The sequence below is a fragment of the Maniola hyperantus genome, chromosome 10 (assembly GCF_902806685.2).
Source record: "Maniola hyperantus chromosome 10, iAphHyp1.2, whole genome shotgun sequence".
NCBI lineage: Eukaryota > Metazoa > Arthropoda > Insecta > Lepidoptera > Nymphalidae > Maniola > Maniola hyperantus.
The window spans coordinates 3,341,705-3,363,194 of NC_048545.1; the positions used below are offsets into that span (position 1 = coordinate 3,341,705).

The 21,490-nt window shown below is 36.4% G+C and overlaps 1 protein-coding gene across 7 annotated transcripts in view; it reads right to left on the reverse strand.

Moving 5' to 3' along the window:
* The window catches only part of LOC117986086 (modifier of mdg4-like), a 244,123-nt gene that overhangs the window by 20,255 nt on the left and 202,378 nt on the right, over nt 1-21,490 (reverse strand). The window contains exon 5 of one of the 7 annotated variants that reach the window (XM_069501371.1): nt 180-391. The exons of 4 other annotated variants lie outside the window; for them this stretch is intronic. In XM_069501371.1, the coding sequence (XP_069357472.1) occupies nt 195-391 (197 nt within the window). In that variant the 3' untranslated portion in view covers nt 180-194. Of the gene's footprint in view, nt 1-179; nt 392-2,666; nt 3,679-17,862; nt 18,102-21,490 lie in introns of those variants that run through there. 2 more of the 7 variants (XM_069501370.1, XM_069501373.1) reach the window with 2 other exon arrangements.

The window sequence follows — 21,490 nt, forward strand, 5'->3', positions numbered from 1 at the left end:
AAACCTGCTTGCCTGAGAGCTATGCATGATGTTCTCAAAGGTGTGTAAAGTCGGCCAATCCACACTTGGCCAGGCGTGGTAGACTATGGTCAAAACCCTTCTCAATCTGAGAGGAGACCCGTGTTCTGGGCCGGCGATGGGTTGTTCATGATGATTCATTATAATTTCATATTTCTTATAATAACGATAAACCGTTAATGATTATGCACGTTATTCATTCTGATAATCATGTTATTAAAGCAGTTCAGTGAGGCTCTGCAACCCATGTAGGTTTTGCTGCAGATCCATAGGATTCTACCGTTATTCCTCTTATAGCTGCTGTGTCTGTAGAACCTGTAGTTCCCGATAGTAACGATTGGTTTTCCAAGCCTTGACTCTGTAAGAATGATGCCTAAAAGGGTAAAAAATAAGAATCTTTATTAAATGATTCAATTTGACGATGTTTTTATGATTTGTAATTATTTAGCGATACACTGGAAAACATGCAATTTTTGTGGAATATAAAGTTTATTTCATAATATTTTATAGAACACTAGCATTATTAATGATTATGTATATCATTTACTTTAACTATTTCATTGGCGATACATGTAATAGATGCTCGACAGCCGACAATTGAATATTTACTGCAGTAGAAGAAACTTTTTGCACTCTCTCTTTTAAAATTACTATGTCTGTAGAATTTGTAGTTACCCTTCTCTATAATAGGTTTGCCCATCTTGGATGTTCTGATGACGTAATCTGAAAAAAGTAAAACTAAATTGTTTTATGAAACAAGATAACACTAGCTTATACAATCTTTCTCTATAAAAGTTTGCATTTAAAGTGCCCCATTTTGTACTGAGGGTGGTGGTACTGCTCATAGGTATAATATGAGTACCACATAACTGTTTTGAATGAAAATATACCACTTTTATATTTTAATTAGATATAATTACTCTACTCACAAATTCTGAATAACCATCATTACCTACTATATAGAGTTCTCAGAAGACAAATATATTACATATACGAATATATTTGTCTATCATATCTTTGAATTAACCTAAGGTTGTACATTTGGTGCTGTATTTATTCAGATAAAACTAAAAGCTGCGAAAAGTTGTTCTGAATTTAATTTCATTATTTAAATAAACAGTTTTTTTATAACGTTTGTCGTTAAAATGTGAATCTAACAACTCCAAGTAAAGTACGCGACGGAAAATAATGTACATCGATCTTTAGAATGAAATTTTGGCTTTGTAGAGCGTTGTCTCTGTCACTCCTACCTATTTGACGTCGTGTCGGCCTCAACGACAGAGATAATGCTCTACAAAACTTACTAAAGGTCGATGTATATTATTTTCTGCCGCGTACTATAGTTGCGTAAAGTTTTTGCAATTCACGAAGGCAAGTGAACTTTACTTGTGGTTACGTCGAATACACGGACAGCGCGTAAGTGTGCGTGCACGTCGGATCGCACACATTTACTATACCTTACTTATACCGATACGACTTGCACACAAGCATGAGCAATTCGCCCTCGTGAAATGCAACAACTATACACTATCAATTGTTAGATTTTTGATAGCTTCAGTAATAGTTTCTATTAACTTTTTTGCCTCTATTGTCAACGAGGTCATTTTGTTCAACCTTTCTCAGCACTGATGCAATCACAGTATCGCTTACGGCTAAAGTATTTAAAAACATAGTCTTACACGATTTTTTGTTTGTTTCTTCATCGCCTTCCAGGTATGGCAAATGATACAGGAAGGTGCACGTCCTCCTATTACTATTTTGTACTGTCGATGTTTTGACGCGCGTTTTTTTTACTAATTTTGAGATGTACTGCCACTGCTCGACATTACTTTTGAAACTCCAGAATTTTCTGAATATACTCTGCCTTGATTCGTGGTTCCATTTTTCATAGCATTTAAATCTGCACTTGCAGGGCTCTCCCATTAATTTTTCATTAAAATTTTCCTGTATACGTACTTGAATATAGGTTGTTTCTATGTTGAGCTTTTCTTTGCCGCTGCTATTGTATTTATGTTTGATTTTTGGCCAATATGCTAGAAAAAAACCTCTAAAAATTATTGCCGTAATAGAATCAAGCATTTAAGATAGAAGCTGTGGTAGCCTAGTGGTTAGGCCGTCCGCCTTCCAATCGGACGTCGGGGGTTCGATCCCCGGCACGCACCTCTAACTTTTCCGAGTTATGTGCGTTTTTAAGTAATTAAAATATCACTTGCTTTAACGGTGAAGGAAAACATCGTGAGGAAACCTGCATGGCTGAGAGTTCTCCATAATGTTCTCTAAGGTGTGTGAAGTCTGCCAATCCGCACTTGGCCAGCGTGGTAGACTATGGCCAAAACCCTTCTCACTTTGAGAGGAGACCCGTGTTCTGTAGTGAGCCGGCGATGGGTGATCATGATGATGATGATTTAAGATATACGAATGTTAACTCATACTTTCACGAATTAATAAACAGTAGTATTATAAAGTTATTTTACTATTATTTTCAATAAAAATAATATTCATCTTTTCTATTTGTTTACGCATTAGTTTTCCTTTACTAGTGATTGCTTTTGAGTAAACCTATATATAACGCTTCTTAAGATAAGACTCTCAAGCCTTTTGTAAGACTTACCTATAGGTTGTGTAATAAAGTGAAAAAAGCAACACCGTGAAGCTCAAGCGATTATTTATTTCATACATTAAGTATAATATTTCGTTAACATGATTTTTTTCAATATACCTTATATACATATAAAACAGTGCAGAGTATAGAGAGCTAAATTATAAATACTATTAAATCTATGGAATTATACGTCTATATGTTTCTACAATTGCGAGGTATTGTTGTTTTTAAATTGAGACACTTTATAGCTGTTATAACCTATTTTGTGTGCCTTCTCAATAAAATAAAAATAAAATAAAACAGTTGAATAGGGATCACATTACTTGTAAAAAATAATGCAACTTTTTCCCTTGAGGATCAAAATACATCTTAACTTGATCAATTGTAAAGAGCGCGTAGTGATGGCTGAAGATTTGTCTTCTTTTCCCGCTTAGTAGGTAATCCTCATTGCTTATAGCCAAACGGTCTTCGAGAATAAATTATGTAAACATATGTATCACAACTCCTATATCATATAGTTTCTTTTATTCGCAAGCTGCTATACCCATAACATTTCCTGATCTTGTTATGTTGAAGACGATTGAGTCAAGTTCCGAACAGAGGCCTTCCAGAAATTGCCAGGACGAGAAACGTATAGTAGCTACGCGACAGGTCAAAATGGCAACCGGGGTATGAGGCGAGGGGACACCCCGCACATCCGCACGTCACCCGCGCTCATACGCACCGGGCTAGAGCTGAGACTGTGCAGGTGTGCACTGTGCAGGGCGTCCCCACCCCGATTGCCATCTCGACCTGTCACGTACTATACGTAAGCACGATGTTATTCGTACTAAATCGCTACCTAGCCATATTGCTGTACTTTTAATGATTATGCTTATTATTAATCTTAATTATTTCATTTTCAATGGAAGTCATAGACCCGCGGCAGCCAGTACACCATTTTATACAGACCCATAGACATTTAGGGTTCCCTTCTTTATAACTGCTGTGTCTATAATAACGAAACTTTCCCATTTGAATTATCGGCCGGCCTGATCTCGATTCTAACATGACTATTTCTGAAACAAACATTAAACTGTAATTTATCTAAATACTTATATAAAAGGAAAAGGTGACTGACTGACTGATCTATAGACGCACAACTCCAACCAATACATGGACGGATTTAGGTGAAATTTGGCATAGTTATTATGACGTAGATATCTGCTACGAAAGGATTTTTGAAAATTCATAACGTAAGGGGGTAAAATAGGGGTTCGGAATTTGTGTAGTACAGTCCACGGGGACGAAATCTCGGGTATAAGCTTGTTGAATAAAATATAGCACCAATTTTGGGACTGGTTTGAGAGGTGTGTTATGTATTTCAAATCTCTCCTCTGTCACTTTTATAAATGTACTAGCTGATGCCCGCGACTTCGTCCGCGTGGATTTAGGTTTTTGAAAATCCCGTGGGAACTCTTTGATTTTCCGCGATAAAAAGTAGCCTATGTCACTCTCCAGGTCTTTGACTATACCCATGCAAAAAATCGCGTCGATCCATTGCTCCTTTGCGACGTGATTAAAGGACAAACCAACAAACCAATAAACCAACAAACAAACGCACTTTTGCATTTATAATAGGGGTAGTGATACTTAATCAAATTTTGATTTTAAAAACAATATTTTTAATTTGGTCTTTGAATTTTATCTAGTAGGTAGGTATAGGTACATTTAAGATCAAAAATGTCAAACATAAACTTACAGTTAGATTATTTTACAAGAACAGTGGTAAATTCTTAACTTGTTTCAAATACACAACACTTCTGGAGAGGAAAGGGAATATTAGTCATTAATATGGCTAATAAGGGAATATTAGTAATTATATTAATATCCGGCACCAACAGGTTGGTTCCAAACTTGCTTCCATGGTTGGTTTCATGAAACCGGAACCGGTTAGGGTGCATAATCTAAGTTACAAGGACCCACCCAATAATAGGCACTAAGTATGTCGCGGGCTTTACTTCTCCTACTGGTCCTGTGACTGTGTGTGATCTTCTTAAGGCGAGTCACCGGAGCGCGCAGCGCGGCGTGTTATAAAACCGCTGGGCAACGTTCAAGTTTCGGGATAAATTTGAATTTAATAAGTAAGTATAGAAGCTATGTTGAGAACCAAAATTTAGCAGGTTCTCTGTAGTATTTTAAGACAAAATATTTCCATATAAAAATTATGTGCCAAGTCAGAAATTTTAGTATTAAATAATTCGTTTTAGACTTTTGTTTTAGCTTGTTTCAAGGTTTTATTTGATCGAGTGAAGTACTAAGTGTTTGGTAGCGCGCTCTTGGAAAGGCCTATGTCCAGCAGTGGACGCAAACATGCTGATGGATTGGATTGGATTGAGTGAAGTACTTCCTATTGTGTATAAAATTAGCACATTCTTTAGACAATGCCTATAGGTATATTCTATATTTTTAGCAAGGCCATTATTTAAGAGTACTAAATACCTAAAACATTTGATCTAGCAAACCAGTTTTTTGCGCTTAGCCTTGGTGACTCGCCTTAATATTCTTGCCTTCTCCCTCGTTTCGCTTCTCTTTTGCGTTGCCTTCTCTTTTGCTCTCTCCACTGTTTCCTTTTCTTTTCTTTCTCAATGTCACTTAAATATGAAATTGTCTTCCTGCGTTTCCTATAATTACTATTGTTATCATCACCAACCGTTATAGCCACTAATAATCCTAGAACAAAGATATTTTAATAAAAACGTCTTGAATATAAGGGTCCACATAAACGCATCGAATATTCAAGTTCTTAATATTTATTTTCATTTTTTTTTCATTTCAGACAGGCCAACTTTTATCTACCAAATAAACAAGTTTCATAAAAAAAACCTTGTAGAAAACACATGAAAAACTTGTTAAAAACGTGTCAAATAATAAACTTATTGTACATCTCTTTCTTGTTACAAAAGATAGTAGAGCCAAGTAAAATTTTGCAAGTTTTGTCTACGACTACCGTCTCAGCTTGTTTTCGCTGTAATAATATAGTCAATCATATTCAATAACTACAATATAATACATTCAAGGTTTATAGAAAATAAAGAGAAAAACAATTTAATTATATTTAACACGTTTATTTAGATATTTTAAAGAGTTTTTACAACCATTACTTATTAGTTAAATGACAATAAAAAATAAGCTCGGATTTAATAAAAAGAAGCAAACAAGTTAAGGCAAGACGCATTAAAAATGTTCGAAGTAACCTTGTACAGTACGCGACCGAAAGTGATGAACATCGGCATTTAGAATGGCATTTCATCTTTGTAGAACCACTCTCTCCCTTTCTGTCACTCGTACCCATATGACGCTTTGTCGGTCTCAACGACCGAGACAGTGCTCTACAAATCTGCTGTCTCCTTCTAAATAAAGATCGACGTTCATCACTGTTGGCCGCGTACTGTACCTAGTGTGGTATAATATTATTATGTCTTACATAATATAAGTATGGATGTAAGTAAATTAGAATTATGTCTAAATATAATGTGTAAATACACAGAAGCTAAACTATAAATTCCACCAATAAGATTGGTCTACAAAACTAATGTAAAGGAAAACGAACGAAACTTATTGGTTGATCGTTTAATTAATTAACTGTGTAATTTCATGAGCAAAGTATTATTTAACTTTTTTTAATCGAGTAATCACTACCCATATTATAAATGCGAAAGTGTATTGGTTTGCTGGGTTGTCCTTCAATCACGTCGCAACGGAGCAACAGATTTTTTTGCATGGGCATAGTTAAAGACCTGGAGAGTAACATAGGCTACTTTTTATGAAAATCAATTAATTTTACTTTAAATGAAAGAGTTACCACGGGATTTTCACAAAACCTAAATCCACGCTGATAAAATTGCGGGTATCAGATAGTAAACAATAACTTAACAATTCATACGTGATTATTGATTAATGATTATGATAATTATTGAATCTTACGATCTCATTCTGATACGTTAATATGGAGGCTCTGCAGTTCTTGAATCCCCATTTAGCGCACGGCCATAGAACCTTTTCCCCTTTATATCGGGTATGTCGATTGTATCGATAATTCCCTATTTGAATGACAGGGTTTCCTCTCCGAGATGTAGTTAGTATTGGGCCTGGAATAAATGAACCATTGATTATTTTTATTTAGATACATAATATGCTTAAATCCTGCTTCATTAGAAGTGGAGGGACGGAGGGTGCATATCGCATTTTGCACACTGAAAGATAAAATGTTTTTTTATTATTATTATTATTCAGATACACGGTTAGCCCTCGACTGCAATCTCACCTGGTGGTAAGTGATGATGCAGTCTAAGAAGGAAGCGATTTCCATTTGATTTCGTGGATTATAGCAAATTAAACTTGTGGTTTCTTGAATTGCAATAGAATTGCTGTATTTAAATTTTATAAATAAACCTAACGACACTGTTTTGCTGAAAAAGGATTGATTGGGCTAAAAGTTAATTGATATTTTACCGTTTTACTGGAGGTAGTTAAAGGTATTAAGAAAAGAAGAAATCAAATCATTTTTAAATCCATTTTAATTAATTTCTTTTAATAAAATTAGTCAAATTTAACAACACATTTTTTTAGTACATTTACATTATTTCATAGTTAACTCACATAACTATATTATAATCTGTGGCGTGCACTTCGTAGTGATTAAAAACATAATTTCCTACCTTCCGCCTTTTTAGCTTTAAGCCACCCACCCGTTATTAAAATGGCCGCAAAACAGAACAGCTGTTTTGAGGCCGCCATATTATCGAACTATTAATTAAAGTACCAAGTAGTTAGAGCCATAGATTAAAAGTTCAATTTTTTACACTCTACTCCGTCTATGGACGCTGAAGTAGGTATATTCCATTTTGAAATTCGTCATCTTGATTTTGTTATTATTAATTGTTATAGCGGCAATAGAAATAAGTACATACACTCTCTGTGAAAATTTAACTCTCTACCTACCCGTTGATATGATAGACAGGCAGACGGACGGCAGATTCTATGTATTTATCATTTTTTATGATATAATTTTTTTACCTACACTTTAAGGAAATTTTTGAATAATTTAAAATACATATTAAAAATTGCGGAACCGGCATGATTTGAACCTGTATCTCCCTGGGTATCGCACCCGGAGAGCCTTTGACCGCTAGGCCACGGTTTACTTACAACGAAGTGCCGTTTGAGATAAATGTACTTATTCGTAATCAGTATTCAAGCAGCTGTTAATGCCATCTTTTTTCATTAACAGTCGCTTGAGGACTAAATAAGAATACAATATATTATGTAAAATAAGAAAGCTCAGAGTCACTCAGCGGGCGATGGAGAGAGCTACGCTTGGAGTTTCTCTACGTGATCAAATCAGAAATGAGGAGATCCGTAGACGAACTAGAGTAACCGGCATAGCTCAAAGTTGCGAAGCTGAAGTGGCAATGGGCAGGGCACATAGTTCGCAAAACCGATAGACCTTGGGATCCCAATGGGCTAGAATGGTGACCACACACCGGAAGATGCGGTGTTCGAAGACCCCCACTGGGTGGACGGATGACATCAGACGAGTCGCAGGGAGCCGCTGGATTCAGGCGGCGCAAGACCGTGGCGTGTGGAAGTCCCTACAAGAGACTTATGTCAAACAGTAGAAGTCTATCGGTTGATGATGATGATGATATCTAAAATATTGACACTTGGCAGTAAGTTAACTGTGGCCTGGCAGTCAAACGCGCTCCAGGTGCGATACCCAGCTGCGCGATTGCGGTAGAATGACAGCTACAATGTCACGATCGCAATCACTTCTGATTGGTTGACGCTCACTCACTATTGGCTACACTGCATTGTTGCAACAAGAATCGCACAGATTCAGCCAATCAGAACAATTGAGATTGTAATAATGATTGTTGCAGGTTTTTCGAAATGGACCTGCAGGGAGACGCAGGTTCAAATACTGCCAATTCCGCAATCTATGATATGTATTTAAAATTACCTATTTAGAATCCTACGTATATTCAATGATTATGCAAATTTTTGTGATGGGAAGGAATCAAATTGCCGTCCAAAGTTTTGATCGTAGAGACAGTTGCCCTACAGAAACCTTTCCGCCACTTCTGACACCGCCACGTGGATTTCAACTCCTTCTCTGTGTGTATGTTGTACTTGTATTCACCCAGTACAAGTAACGGTCTTCCATTTCTCGATTTTGATACGCGCACTGCAAATAAAAAAAAGAAGGTTTTATAATTGGGTATTTGACTACATCAAAAATAAATTATTTCTCAGTGATTATTAAATAGAGGGTCTTGCAAAATACCTAAAATCCACGTCCTTTGTTAGTTTTAAGTGTAATAACCATTTTAAATTATCGACTAAAAAGTACGTCATTATGATATGACGTCACATTCTAGTATCTCATAGTTTATACTAAGTGCGCATTTTGACGTTTGATAAAAATTGCCTGATTTGACTAGTTGTCAAATACCGTATTCTAGCTACTGGTAGCTACTCATATTCGGGCTTAAGACTGGCTTCCCATAGCACAGGGAATCCTTGTTTGGGGGCCAGAACCTTTGCTTTCTACTACCATGGTTTACTTAGTGTTTGTCTTGTAATTTTTTAACAAAATAAACAAATATTTACAATACTTATCTCACACCCGGCTTTACTCACGTGTTTAGTCGACGCTAGCCCGAGTAGTTTCAAACCCATCCGAGGTCTTTTTTCGATCGGGGACGCGACGCGTGCGCGAACTGAGTCCCTGTGAAAATGGACCCCGGATGGGTTCGAAACCAGTCGGGCTAGCGTCGATTTAACACGTGAGTAAAGCCGGGTGTGAGATATGTTTCATGGAAATCACTCACGATAGTTTAAACCTACCCACGGACCTTGACAAACAAACTTTTGCTTGGTGGATAGTTTAGACGGTTGGAAACTTTATAACATACAAATAACAGACTTTTAATTAGCATTTTAATCGTTTTTTTATTATTGGAAATCACTAGTTTTCTCATAATTATATAATTTATAGCATATAGCATTACTAATAGATACCAGTGAAAGAATTTTTGAAACCGGATGAATTGTGCTATTTTTTACACGTTTGTATATTAATTTACAGCGGAATACTCTGCGCTTGTGGGTCCGTCACTACGGAGAATCAGGCCATGTAGACCATTGTCGACCTGGAGCAAAACCATCGACGGCTTATAAGATGGAGTCGTAGCGCCACCAAGACATCGTTGCCATGCATAGCGCTGATCAACCAACCAAACCATTTGCGTGCTGCCGGAATATGTTACTAAGAAAATACCTTTTGACGACCTCCCTGGTGCAGTGGTGAGCGCTGTGGTCTTATTAGTGGGAGGTCCCGGGTTCGATTCCTGGCAGGGGTTTGGAATTTTATAATTTCAAAATTTTTGGTCTGGTCTGGTGGGAGGCTTCGGCCGTGGCTAGTTACCACCCTACCGGCAAAGCCGTGTCGCCAAGCGATTTAGCGTTCCGGTACGATTCCGTGTAGAAACCAAAGGGGTATGGGTTTAATAAAAACTACCATACGCCTTCCAGGTTGGCCCACTATCATCTTAGACTGCATCATCACTTACCATCAGGTCAGATTGCAGTCAAGGGCTAACTTGTATCTGAATAAAAAAAACCTATTAAGTGCAAATCACCGGGAACATAGACTTCGTTTTGCGATGGAATATTTAAACTTTAACTGGTGTTATAACGTTGTTATTTTTACCAATGAAAATTACTTTAATTCGGGCAACGATGAACGTAAAATACCATACTTAGTAGAAAAACATACTTATTAAATAAAGGATAGGCATGCCTGAGTTCAAACTCCTGATCTCCCGAATAGGAGGCTCTTAAACTATCCCGATGATCTTAAACTACTATGCTTTTATTACGGTTAACAAATAGTACAATTACACTATATTATACCTAGATACTTACTTAAAACTAAGCACAAACCTGAAGGTTTTGATTTATTTCCTCCCTTCTTTAACCTCACGTTTATCTGAAATCTCGATACAGTTTTTTTTTAAATAGATTAGCTCTTGGCTGCAATTAGACCTGCTGGTAAGTCATGATGCAGTCAAGTGCAGCGCGCTTGCTTAGAATATGCCTATTCAATCTTGACGTGAATGTACCTATATTAAAATTAGAGGGGAAAACTGATACTAGAAGGGCGATCCATATCCTAGCGGTTCATTTAGTGACTGTGTTCCCCTGTACACTTAACAATGACATTTTCCAGGGTCATCAAGGAAGCCCTGCACCCTTTCGCCCAGCTGCTGCAAACCCAGCGTTTCTTCAGTCCAACGCTGCCCTTGTGCAGGCTGTAGTTGTAAGAACCCAGCTGGATCATCTGGTTGCCACGGCTTGAAGTCACGAATTTTGGTTCATTTGAGAAGTCTGAAAATAGTTGATTTGTTGTCAAACGGAGAAAAACACCCGTATCAGACTAAACAAGAGTGAGTGGAGCTCTCGGTTTGATCATGAATCAACATCTAGGTATTATTTCCGGTCGAAATATTAGGTATTTGAGCACTGGTGATGTGAAATCAAGGATTTAAAAATATCATAACTATCACGGGCCTCCTCTCAGATTGGGAAGGGTTTAGTCCATAATCTATCACGCTGGGATAGTGCGGATTGGCGAACTTCACACACCTTTGAACACATGAAGAACTCTCAAGCATGCAGGTTTCCTCAAGATGTTTTCCTTCACTGTTAAAGCAAGTGATATTTAATTGCTTAAAACGCACATAACTCCGCAAAGTTACAGATGCGTGCCCGGGATCGAACTCCCAATCTCCCAACTAAAACCTAAATATTTAAAATTAAGCGCAATTCCTAAAAGTTTTTATTTATTTCAAAAGACTTAACGTACTTTTTAACCTCACGTTTATCGGAAATCTCGATTCAGGTCGAGATTCAGTGACTGTGTTCCCCTGTACACTTAACAATGACATTTTCCAGGGTTATCAAGGAAGCCCTGCAACCTTTCGCCCAGCTGCTGCAAACCCAGCGTTTCTTCAGTCCAACGCTGCCCTTGTGCAGGCTGTAGTTGTAAGAACCCAGCTGGATCATCTTATTGCCACGGATTGAAGTCACGAATTTGGGTTCCTTTGAGCGGTCTGAAAGCAGTCGATTTGTTATCTATAATATAAAAAATAAATCACTTTGCTCATTGCAAATCTCGAGAACAGCTGAACCGATTTCGCTAATTCTTTTTTTATAATATTCCTTGAAGTACGAGGATGGTTTTTACGGAGAGAAACATTTAATTCAACCTCCCCCTCAATTTTCTAAACTCCACCCGAGCGAAGCCGGGGCGGATCAGCTTACAGCTAGTAATAAATAAAAATAATAAATGTTAATTGTTCTTTATTTCAGGCAAAATGTACCCAAATTATTTAAAAATTAATCATTTAAAATAAGTTATTAAATTTATATTTATTTTTTGTTCGAAAATAAATTAATACAAAATTACCATAGAGGGTACTAGACCCCCAATAGGATAACCATGGGGGTCACTCTCTTCCCAGGTATGCTACGTAATTTAATAACAAAGAAATCGTGGGTAACGTTTAAATATAAGGTAAGTGGCAAAAAAATATTATAAAACAAAACACAACTAACAATGTAGAGGTACCTACAACAACAACATTTTTATTATTTTTCCTTTTTTTGCTTTACTGTATTTATTTATTACTAAATCTATTCCTAAGTGTCATGATTTTTAAATAATAATTTATCGTTTGAGTCAAATCACATACTTTTTACAACTCCATTAAGATTTAGGAATAATCTCATTGGATGAAATTTCAAAGAGGCTGTTATTGGTGGGTTGTTTTCGATTCAGACCAATGGCATACACTTTGCATTTTTCTGTGGAATGAATAAAAAAAAGAAATGTGACATTTGGTCGGCATAAATAGCGTTTTATAAAATTAATTCGTTTGGAGCTTTAGAGCTGGGAGGTAATCTCAAAAAGTGTGAAGTATTGTTGTAAGTGGTGATAAAGATGTAAAAGAAGTGTTTCATGTGTTTCAATAAGCATAAATGTGTTAAAGAAGTATTACATGGTGTTTCAATGAGTTACCTCATAAGTATTTACGAGTGTATTGAATTAAACATCTGATATCGACGTTGAAGAAGGCATATTCATTATATAAGTAATAACAAGTAAACAAGTATAACACATGAAATTTAACTCCTCACGCGCCATTTTAACTTTATGAATCAAATTTATAACATTCATGGTTTGTTGTCAATAATTTGCTTTCCATACCAGCCAGCGGGGTGATTCGCTAACTCAGTGTCTAACACTAAATAATGTCCACCGAGCTTATTTGACGTTGTCTGGTTCAACACTGCTGCTTCACTCAGTTATATTAAAATATTTTTTCATAGAAAACCTTCAGTGGATTAAAAATAGAATGTGAAATGAATTCGGTGGCTACCATTCAAAGTTAGATAGTACCTAAGTTAGCGAATCAGTAACCTTACTAATAAAATTTATAATCTATGCATTTTGGACAAATTCAATGTCTCATTCAGATATAGCCTACTACTCTCTCTACTATATACCTAACTAGCTTATGCTAGCGACTTCGTTCGCGTGGACTACACAAATTTCAAACTCCAAATTTTCACCCTCTTAGGGGTTGAATTTTCAAAAATCCTTTCATAGCGGATGCCTACGTCATAATAGCTATCTGCATACCAAATTCCAACCTGATCTTTCCAGTAGTTTGAGCTGTGCGTTGATAGATCAGCCAGTCAGTCAGTCAGTCAGTCACCTTTTCCTTTTATATTTAGATGAGAATCAAAAACGGGGAATAGATTTATGTGATAAATTTTTGTAATAATGTCAGTTTCTCTTTTTAGTGTTTTCGTTAACTTTTCCGAGGTCGGTTGAAATGTCTTCCTCTTAAATCATCAATAGCGATTGATGATTCTTTTTTCTTGATTGCCGTGTACACCCATTTTCCTGAGATCCCTAAAGTACTCAAAAAAAGCTTCTTGCATACCACAACTTTTTCTGTAGCATTTGTGGGTAAGCTGTATATTATGGTTTTCGATCTGTTCATCTTTCGTTTCGGCTTCCTTCGCTTTATTTCTTCTAAAGAAATACATTCAAGTATATACCCAGCGGGGTATGATATGAAAGGGCTTTACTTGTACATTCTAAAACAGATTTTTATTTATTTTCATCATGCATAATAGTTTTTGATTTATCGTGAAAAATGTCGAAAAAATACGTCGTAATACGGAACCCTCGGTGCGCGAGCCTGACTGGCACTTGACCAGTTTTTTTTTGTGATGTGACCACAAATTCATGGTTTTCAGATTTTGCCCCTAATGTCTGCTATAAGACCTACCTACCTGCCAAATTTCAAGATTTTAAGTCAACGGGAAGTACCCTGTAGGTTTCTTGACAGACAGACAGGCAACAAAGTGAACCTATAAAGGTTCCGTTTTTCCTTTTGAGGTACGGAACCCAAAAACATCTTTTTTTCTAGGAAAAATCTACGTCGAGGGAAGATCATCATCATTAAAACATATCATGAAGTTACTCATATCTTTATTGATCTCACGTGTGGTTATGTTCATTATTACATTTGATAACGATATTTTCAACTGTATGTAAGACAGCTTTGCACCCTTTGGCTCGGCTGCACACCCATCGTTTTTTAGGTCCCATGGGAGCTATACCTCTGTGAAGGCTAAAATTGTAGCGACCCATTTGGATCATTTTATTCCCCCGCACTGATGTCACGAACTTAGCTTTAATTGCATCTGTAAGTAACAATTCGATTACACACATTTGAACAAGACTATAAGTCCCGCAAATTGCTATTGAGCTGGAACCATGTCTCATTTTGACGTCATTTGACGTATATTTAAGTAAAAATATACCATCAGCTCGAAACTTCAGTCTAGTGCTGACGTCACTAAAATGGCGGCCACGCGCATTAGCAGTTTGCGGGACTTATACCTATATTATAACATAAGATGATGCCAGCGATTTTATTCGCATAGATTTATAAAATTAGTAGCTTACGCTCGCGACTTCGTCCGCGTGGACTACACAAATTTCAAACCCCTATTTCACCCCCTTAGGGGTTGAATCCTTTCTTAGCGGATGCCTAAGTCATAATAGCTATCTGCATGCGAAATTTTAGCCCGATCCGTCTAGTAGTTTGAGCTGTGCGTTGATAGGTCAGTCAGTCAGTCAGTCACCTTTTCATTTTATATATTTAGAGATTCTTAGAACTCCCGTTAGAACTCTTTGGTTTTCGGGGGTAAATAGTAGTCCGTGTCTCTAAAAATAAAAATAAAATAAAATAATCATTTATTTGCAAGAATGTTTGTACAAGAAAGATGAAAATACAATGCTGGAATACAAGCTATCTCTCAGATTTCGTCAAAATCAAACAGACACACACACACACTTTCGCATCTATAATATTAAGTACCAAATGATTCCCACGAACGTCATTCACGCACATTTAGGTTTTAAAATCCCGTGGTAACTTTTTGATTTTCCGGGATAAAAGTAACCTACATATGTCCGTATCCGTGATGCAAATCAACTCTCTACTACAAAATTTCGTCAAAATCGGTTAACACTTTCACAGCGGCACTGATTTATCTGTACTTTCCATTCCTACGGTACGCCGTACGGGGCGCTGTAAACCTTGTCCCAAAACTACCATTATGGCGACACGGGGCATAATGAACCTCGTTCCGTTACTAAAACTAAAATTGGTTCTATTAGCCTATTATAAAAAAACCGGCAAAAAAAAAGTCAGGCTAGCGCAACGAGGGTTCCGTACTACAGTCGTATTTTTTCGACATTTTGCACGATAATTCAAAAACTTTGATGCATAAAAATAAATAAAAATATGTTTTAGAATGCACAGGTGAAGCCCTTTCATATGATATAGTTATCGTACTTCGAAAATTGAAAACACTAATTTTTAGTTCATGACCATAATTTAATTATGTTTGTGTGATGGTTATTAGTAGTAGTAGTAGGTAGACTTTGAACCTATAAGGGTTCCGTTTTTCCTTTTGAGATACGGAACAATAAAAATATGGATTTTTATTTTGATTATTATTAATAATGGAATGATTGATGTGAGGAAGGCGTGCGTCAACAGCTTTGTTTGTTTAGAGTATGTACGTAAAATAAAGTAAAAGGTCTTATGCACCTCGTGCCGCACTGAATTAAGGGAAGTTTCATTTAGTGGTGGGAAATAAAAATATCGATAAGCTTAATTTAGTTTTATTTTGGTAAGGAATTTAGGAAGACTTAAGGATGCTTCTCGTTAAAACAGGTTAAACAAAAAGGTTTTTTACAATCCACACATTCTGTACCAATTTTTTTTACTTTTTTATCAGCCTCTCGACTAGTCAAAAAGATACGGAGTTTTTTGTAGCATCCGACGCATTTTTTCTTCTTCGAACCCTTTTTGAGATGGTGATTACTTGTTTTGGATGCGGGTTCTGAAAAGATAACACTTACGATAAAGATTTTGACTGTGTGTTTTTCAATAGTGTATGCTAAAAAGCAGTTTCCTGCTTGATTGCAGACATGATTTTTATGGGTATAGTTAAACACCTGGAGAGTGACATAGGCTACTTTTTATCCCGATAAATCAAAGAGGTGCCACGGAATTTTTACAAACCTAAATCCACGCGGACAAAGCCCACACGGACAAAGCGGACATTACTAACAATAGTTATTTAAGAATTAAAATTATCTACTAACAATTGAGCCCTAGTTGCTTTAAATAAAGTTTTATTATTAATATTAATATTAATATTATTATTATTAAAGTCGCGCGCAGCAACTAGTACCTAATATTTATAACAAGGAAAAGTAACAACTACAAGTGAGCAATTCAGATGATCCATCCGCTTGTTTGCCCATACTTGTATGAAAAAATGTAATAAAATATAACATTGTATTTTTTCAGTACCTCATTGTATACTTTTTTACTTCATCTAGGCAATGGATGTTTGTGTAAACAAGATTTTAATATTAATGATGACCTACCTTTTTTTTGATACAACAGTGAATAATTTGAATTCGACGCAGATTGTATATCCGTATTTTTACATTCTTCGTGAATAACGTTAATCAAATCTAATTTTTTGCGACACCGATAATAGAATGATTGACTCACATCTGAAGACCTGCGTCTACAGCTCAGTCTGTTTATACTTAGTTTATACGTAAAATAAAGTGCAGAACTAGTGCTTCACGTGCCGCACTGAATTAAGGGAAGTTTCGCTCGCATTAAGTAGTGGGAAATAAAAATATCGACTAGCTTAATTAACTTTTATTGTGGTAAGTAATAGGAACAATTTATAAAGACTTAAGGATGCTTTACATTAAAACAGGTTAAACAAAAAGGTTTTTTACATTCCATACATTCTGTTCTAACTTTTCTAACTTTTTTATCAGCCTCGCGACTAGACAAAAAGGTACGAAGTTTTCTGTAGCATCCAACACAATTTCTCCTCCCGGAACCCTTTTCGAGATGGTGTATATTTGTTTTTGATGAGGGTTCTGAAAAGATAACATGTTGTGAAGATTTTGATTGTGTGTATTTTATGGGTCTAGTTAAACATCTGGAGAGTAACGTAGGCTACTCTTTATCCCGGAAAATTAAAGAGTTCCCACGGGATTTTTATAAACCTTAATCCACGCGGACTAAGTAGCTCGCTGCAGCTAGAAACTAATATTTATAACAAGAAAAAGAAACATCATTACAAGTGAGCAATTCAGATGATCCATCTGCTTGTTTGCCCATACTTGTATGAAAAAAATTAATAAAATATAACATTGTATTATTTCAGTTTCTCATTAGGTATATACTTTCTACTTCATCTAGGCAATGGATGTTTGTATAAACAAGAGTAAAATATTAATGATGACCTACCTTTTTTTTGATATATCAGTCAATAATTTGATTTCGACGCAGTATATCTGTATCTTCACATTCTTCGCGAATAACGTTAATCAAATCTATTTTTTTGCGACACCGATAATAGAATGATTGACTCACATCTGAAGACCTGCGTCTACAGCTCAGTCTGTTACAGACTATAGTACGTAAAATAAAGTGCAGGTCTTATGCATCTCGTGCCGCACTGAATTAAGGGAAGTTTCGCTCGCATTAAGTAGTGGGAAATAAAAATATCGATAAGTTTAATTAACTTTTATTGTGGTAGGCACAATTTATAAAGACTTAAGGATGCTTTACAATAAAACAAGTTAAACAAAAAGGTGTTTTACATTCCACACATTCTGTTCTAACTTTTCTAACTCTTTTATCAGCCTCGCGACTAGACAAAAAGGTACGAAGTTTTCTGTAGCATCCGACACAATTTCTCCATCCGGAACCCTCTTCGAGATGGTGTATATTTGTTTTTGATGAGGGTTCTGAAAAGATAACATGTTGTGAAGATTTTGATTATGTGTGTATTTTATGGGTCTAGTTAAACACCTGGAGAGTGACATAGGCTACTTTTTATCCCGGAAAATTAAAGAGTTCCCACGGGGTTTTTATAAACCTAAATCCACGCGGACCAAGTCGCTCGCAGCAGCTAGTACCTACAAATATTTATAACAAGGAAAAGAAACATCATTACAAGTGAGCAATTCAGATGATCCATCAGCTTGTTTTTTTTTTTAAAGAATATTAGCCATGTTAAATGACTAATATTCCCCTTTCCTCTCCAACTAAGCGTCAAGTTTGTGCTAGGAGTAGATACGACAATAGTACAACGGGCGGGTTTTGAACCGTCGACCTTTCGGTTTTCAGACCACTCCTTTACCCGTTGAGCTATTGAGGCTCTAAATGTTTGCCCATACTTGTATGAAAAAGTGTAGTAAAATGTAACGTTGTAGTACTTTATTATGTAATTTCTTATTTCATCAAGGCAGTAATTATTTGTATGTATCTACCTAAAAATAAAAAACTTAACTTTATCTTGTTTATGATGGCGAACAATAAAGCACATTTCATTTTATTTTCATTCGTGATGATGAGACGGTCAATGGTTATGCAGATTGTTACACTTGAGAACCATATTGTTAACTGTGTAGATGACGGCCTTGCAGCCTTTGGCTCTGCTGCATACCCATCGTTTCTTAGGCCCCGCAGGACTAGCTCTATGAAGGCTAAATTTGTAGCGACCCAGTTTGATCATTTGATTCCCCCGCACTGACGTCACGAACTTTGGTACATCTGTAATTTTCAATACCATAATTATTAAAACTACTATTAGGTACTATACAGTGTGTTTAATGCGCAATGGGATTGAAGTTTTACACGGGTGCTCTCTAAGACGCGTTGCGGGCGACCGGAAGCGGAAGTCTCGGCCACCCGAGCGCAAATTCGTTGCACGCTTTTTATAAATATTTATATTTAAAATTCTATGTGCTCTTTTACCATAAAATAATACCGTAATCCCTTAGTGTATTAAGCATTGAACGTAAATAAGACATTTTATGGAAATTGGTTTTATATCAATCGAATAAAACTGGTTTTTCTCCTAATGGTTGAGTAAAAAATGCGTATTTTGGGCAACCTTCGCGATTTTTTTGTATCAAGCCAAATTGTGCCAATCGTGTTTTGGCTCTCGTAATTCACTAAAGATGATCTTTAATTTTTATAATATTAAAAAATAAATAAACAAACTAGTAGTTTTTGAGGCCAAAACTTGATTAATTGAACATCCGAAATGTGTCTCAACACCGATTTTAGGACGCACATCGGCTTAGTAAACCACATAACACGACATATGCATATAGATATGCATATAGATATGTATTACCAAATAGTTTAGTGCCATAGATTCTTTCGTTGTCTACTACTTGACAAACGTTCAAACGGTCGTTCGAGCTAACAGAAGTATTTCACGAGTTCATTTCCGCATCAACTGTTTGGAGAGTAACATTAGAGTTTTAAACAAATCATTTAAGTCCTCATATTATCTCCCATGGTCAACCGCCTCAGAGCAGGGGTGGGGAAGTCTAGGGTAAACTTAGCAAGGTGGGGCTTCCTCTCTGGACATGATACGGAGTGCATCCGAGACAGACCATTGCGCACATGACTGGGTGCCCTGCGCGAACGACAACCTGCACGAACGAGGAGCTAGACACGAGGCTACTGACCGAGCTGTCGCGGTTACGGCTTTTTGGGCTGCCCGTATTTGACCGACCGACTCGAGAAGAAGAAGAAGATCTCTCACGGTATCATGCTACGAGGCTTATTATTTTTGTGGTAGATCTACACATCAATCCTAACCTAACCTCAGCTTGCCGCAATGTAATGGACAGTATCTAATATCTAATAACAACAACATTCTTGCACACGACGGTTAATTAAATAATTTATTTTGAGATAAAAAGTAGCAGCCATGTTCGTCTCCGGGATGCAAGTTATCTCTGTACCAAATTTCGTCATATTCGATTAAGCGAGTGGGCCATCAAAAGGTTACAGACAGACACACTTTCCATTTATAATGTTAAGTATATTAAAAACACATCCGCTATCAAGTATTAATTTATTTTACAGATAGTTAACGACGGCCTCTTCGTCACTCGAAACGTGGTTTGGTTTTCATTTGAATACTAATCAATCAAACTCGATGTAATTTTGTAGACACGCTCTACAAATCACAAGTTTAAAAATCTATTAAAAGTATGCTCCTGAAAAAAGCATATTACACAATTGAAGATTATCTAAATGATAAAAGAGCGTGAATTTGACCTGCGGCTCGTTCCAGCAACGCGCGGGACTGCAAATACTTTTTTATACAATGCATTAAGTATATTGTATGTCAAATCTTTGAAAAGAGCAAACGCCGAGTTTCTTGCTTGTTCTTCTCGGTAGGAAAGGCATTCCGAACCAGTGGTAGATGCATCTGACCATTCACAAATTCTTGTAAAAACTTTTTTTTTTTTTTAGATCTGTTAGTATTCAAATGAGAACTAACTTAAGTTTGTTTAGAACCAAACCACTCTTAATGGTTATGTAGATTGTTATATTTGACAACCATGTTATTAACTGTATAGATAACAGCCCTGCAGCCTTTTGCCCGGCTGCACACCCATCGTTTCTTAGGCCCCACGGGACTAGCTCTCTGAAGGCTAAAATTGTAGCGACCCAGTTGGATCATTTGATTCCCCCGCACTGACGTCACGAACTTTGGTACATCTGTAATTTTTAATACAATAATTTTTATTAATACCACTATTACCATACCGTACCAGTTACCACATTTCAATATTTCAGGGTAGGATAGGTTAATGAACCAATGAAATCTTATATTACACTCAACCCAACATAGCACCCAAATTCAATTTGAATTTAAGAAACAAAAAGTAGGTATTGGAAATTGAAAAATGAAAGACATTACATAAATTATAAATTACTAGCTAATGCTCGCGACTTCGTCCGCGTGGATTTAAGTTTTCAAAATCCCGTGGGAACACTTTGATTTTCCGGGATAAAAAGTAGCCTATGTGCTAATCCAGAGTATAATCTATGCTCATTATAAATTTCAGCCAAATCCGTTCAGTAGTTTTTGCGTGAAGGAGTAACAAACATACACACACACATACAAACTTTCGCCTTTATAATATTAAGTGTGATAGGTTGCTTGGACTGAAAATGATAAGTGGAAGTGATGTTGAGATAAGGTCGCCCTTTGTTTTTAAGTGTATCCTGTAGTCTTAGTGCGATTACGCATTTCATCTATCCGAATCCGTGAAAATACGTTCCGAAGTAGTCATAGAAGTATTTGTATGGTAGCTTATGCTCT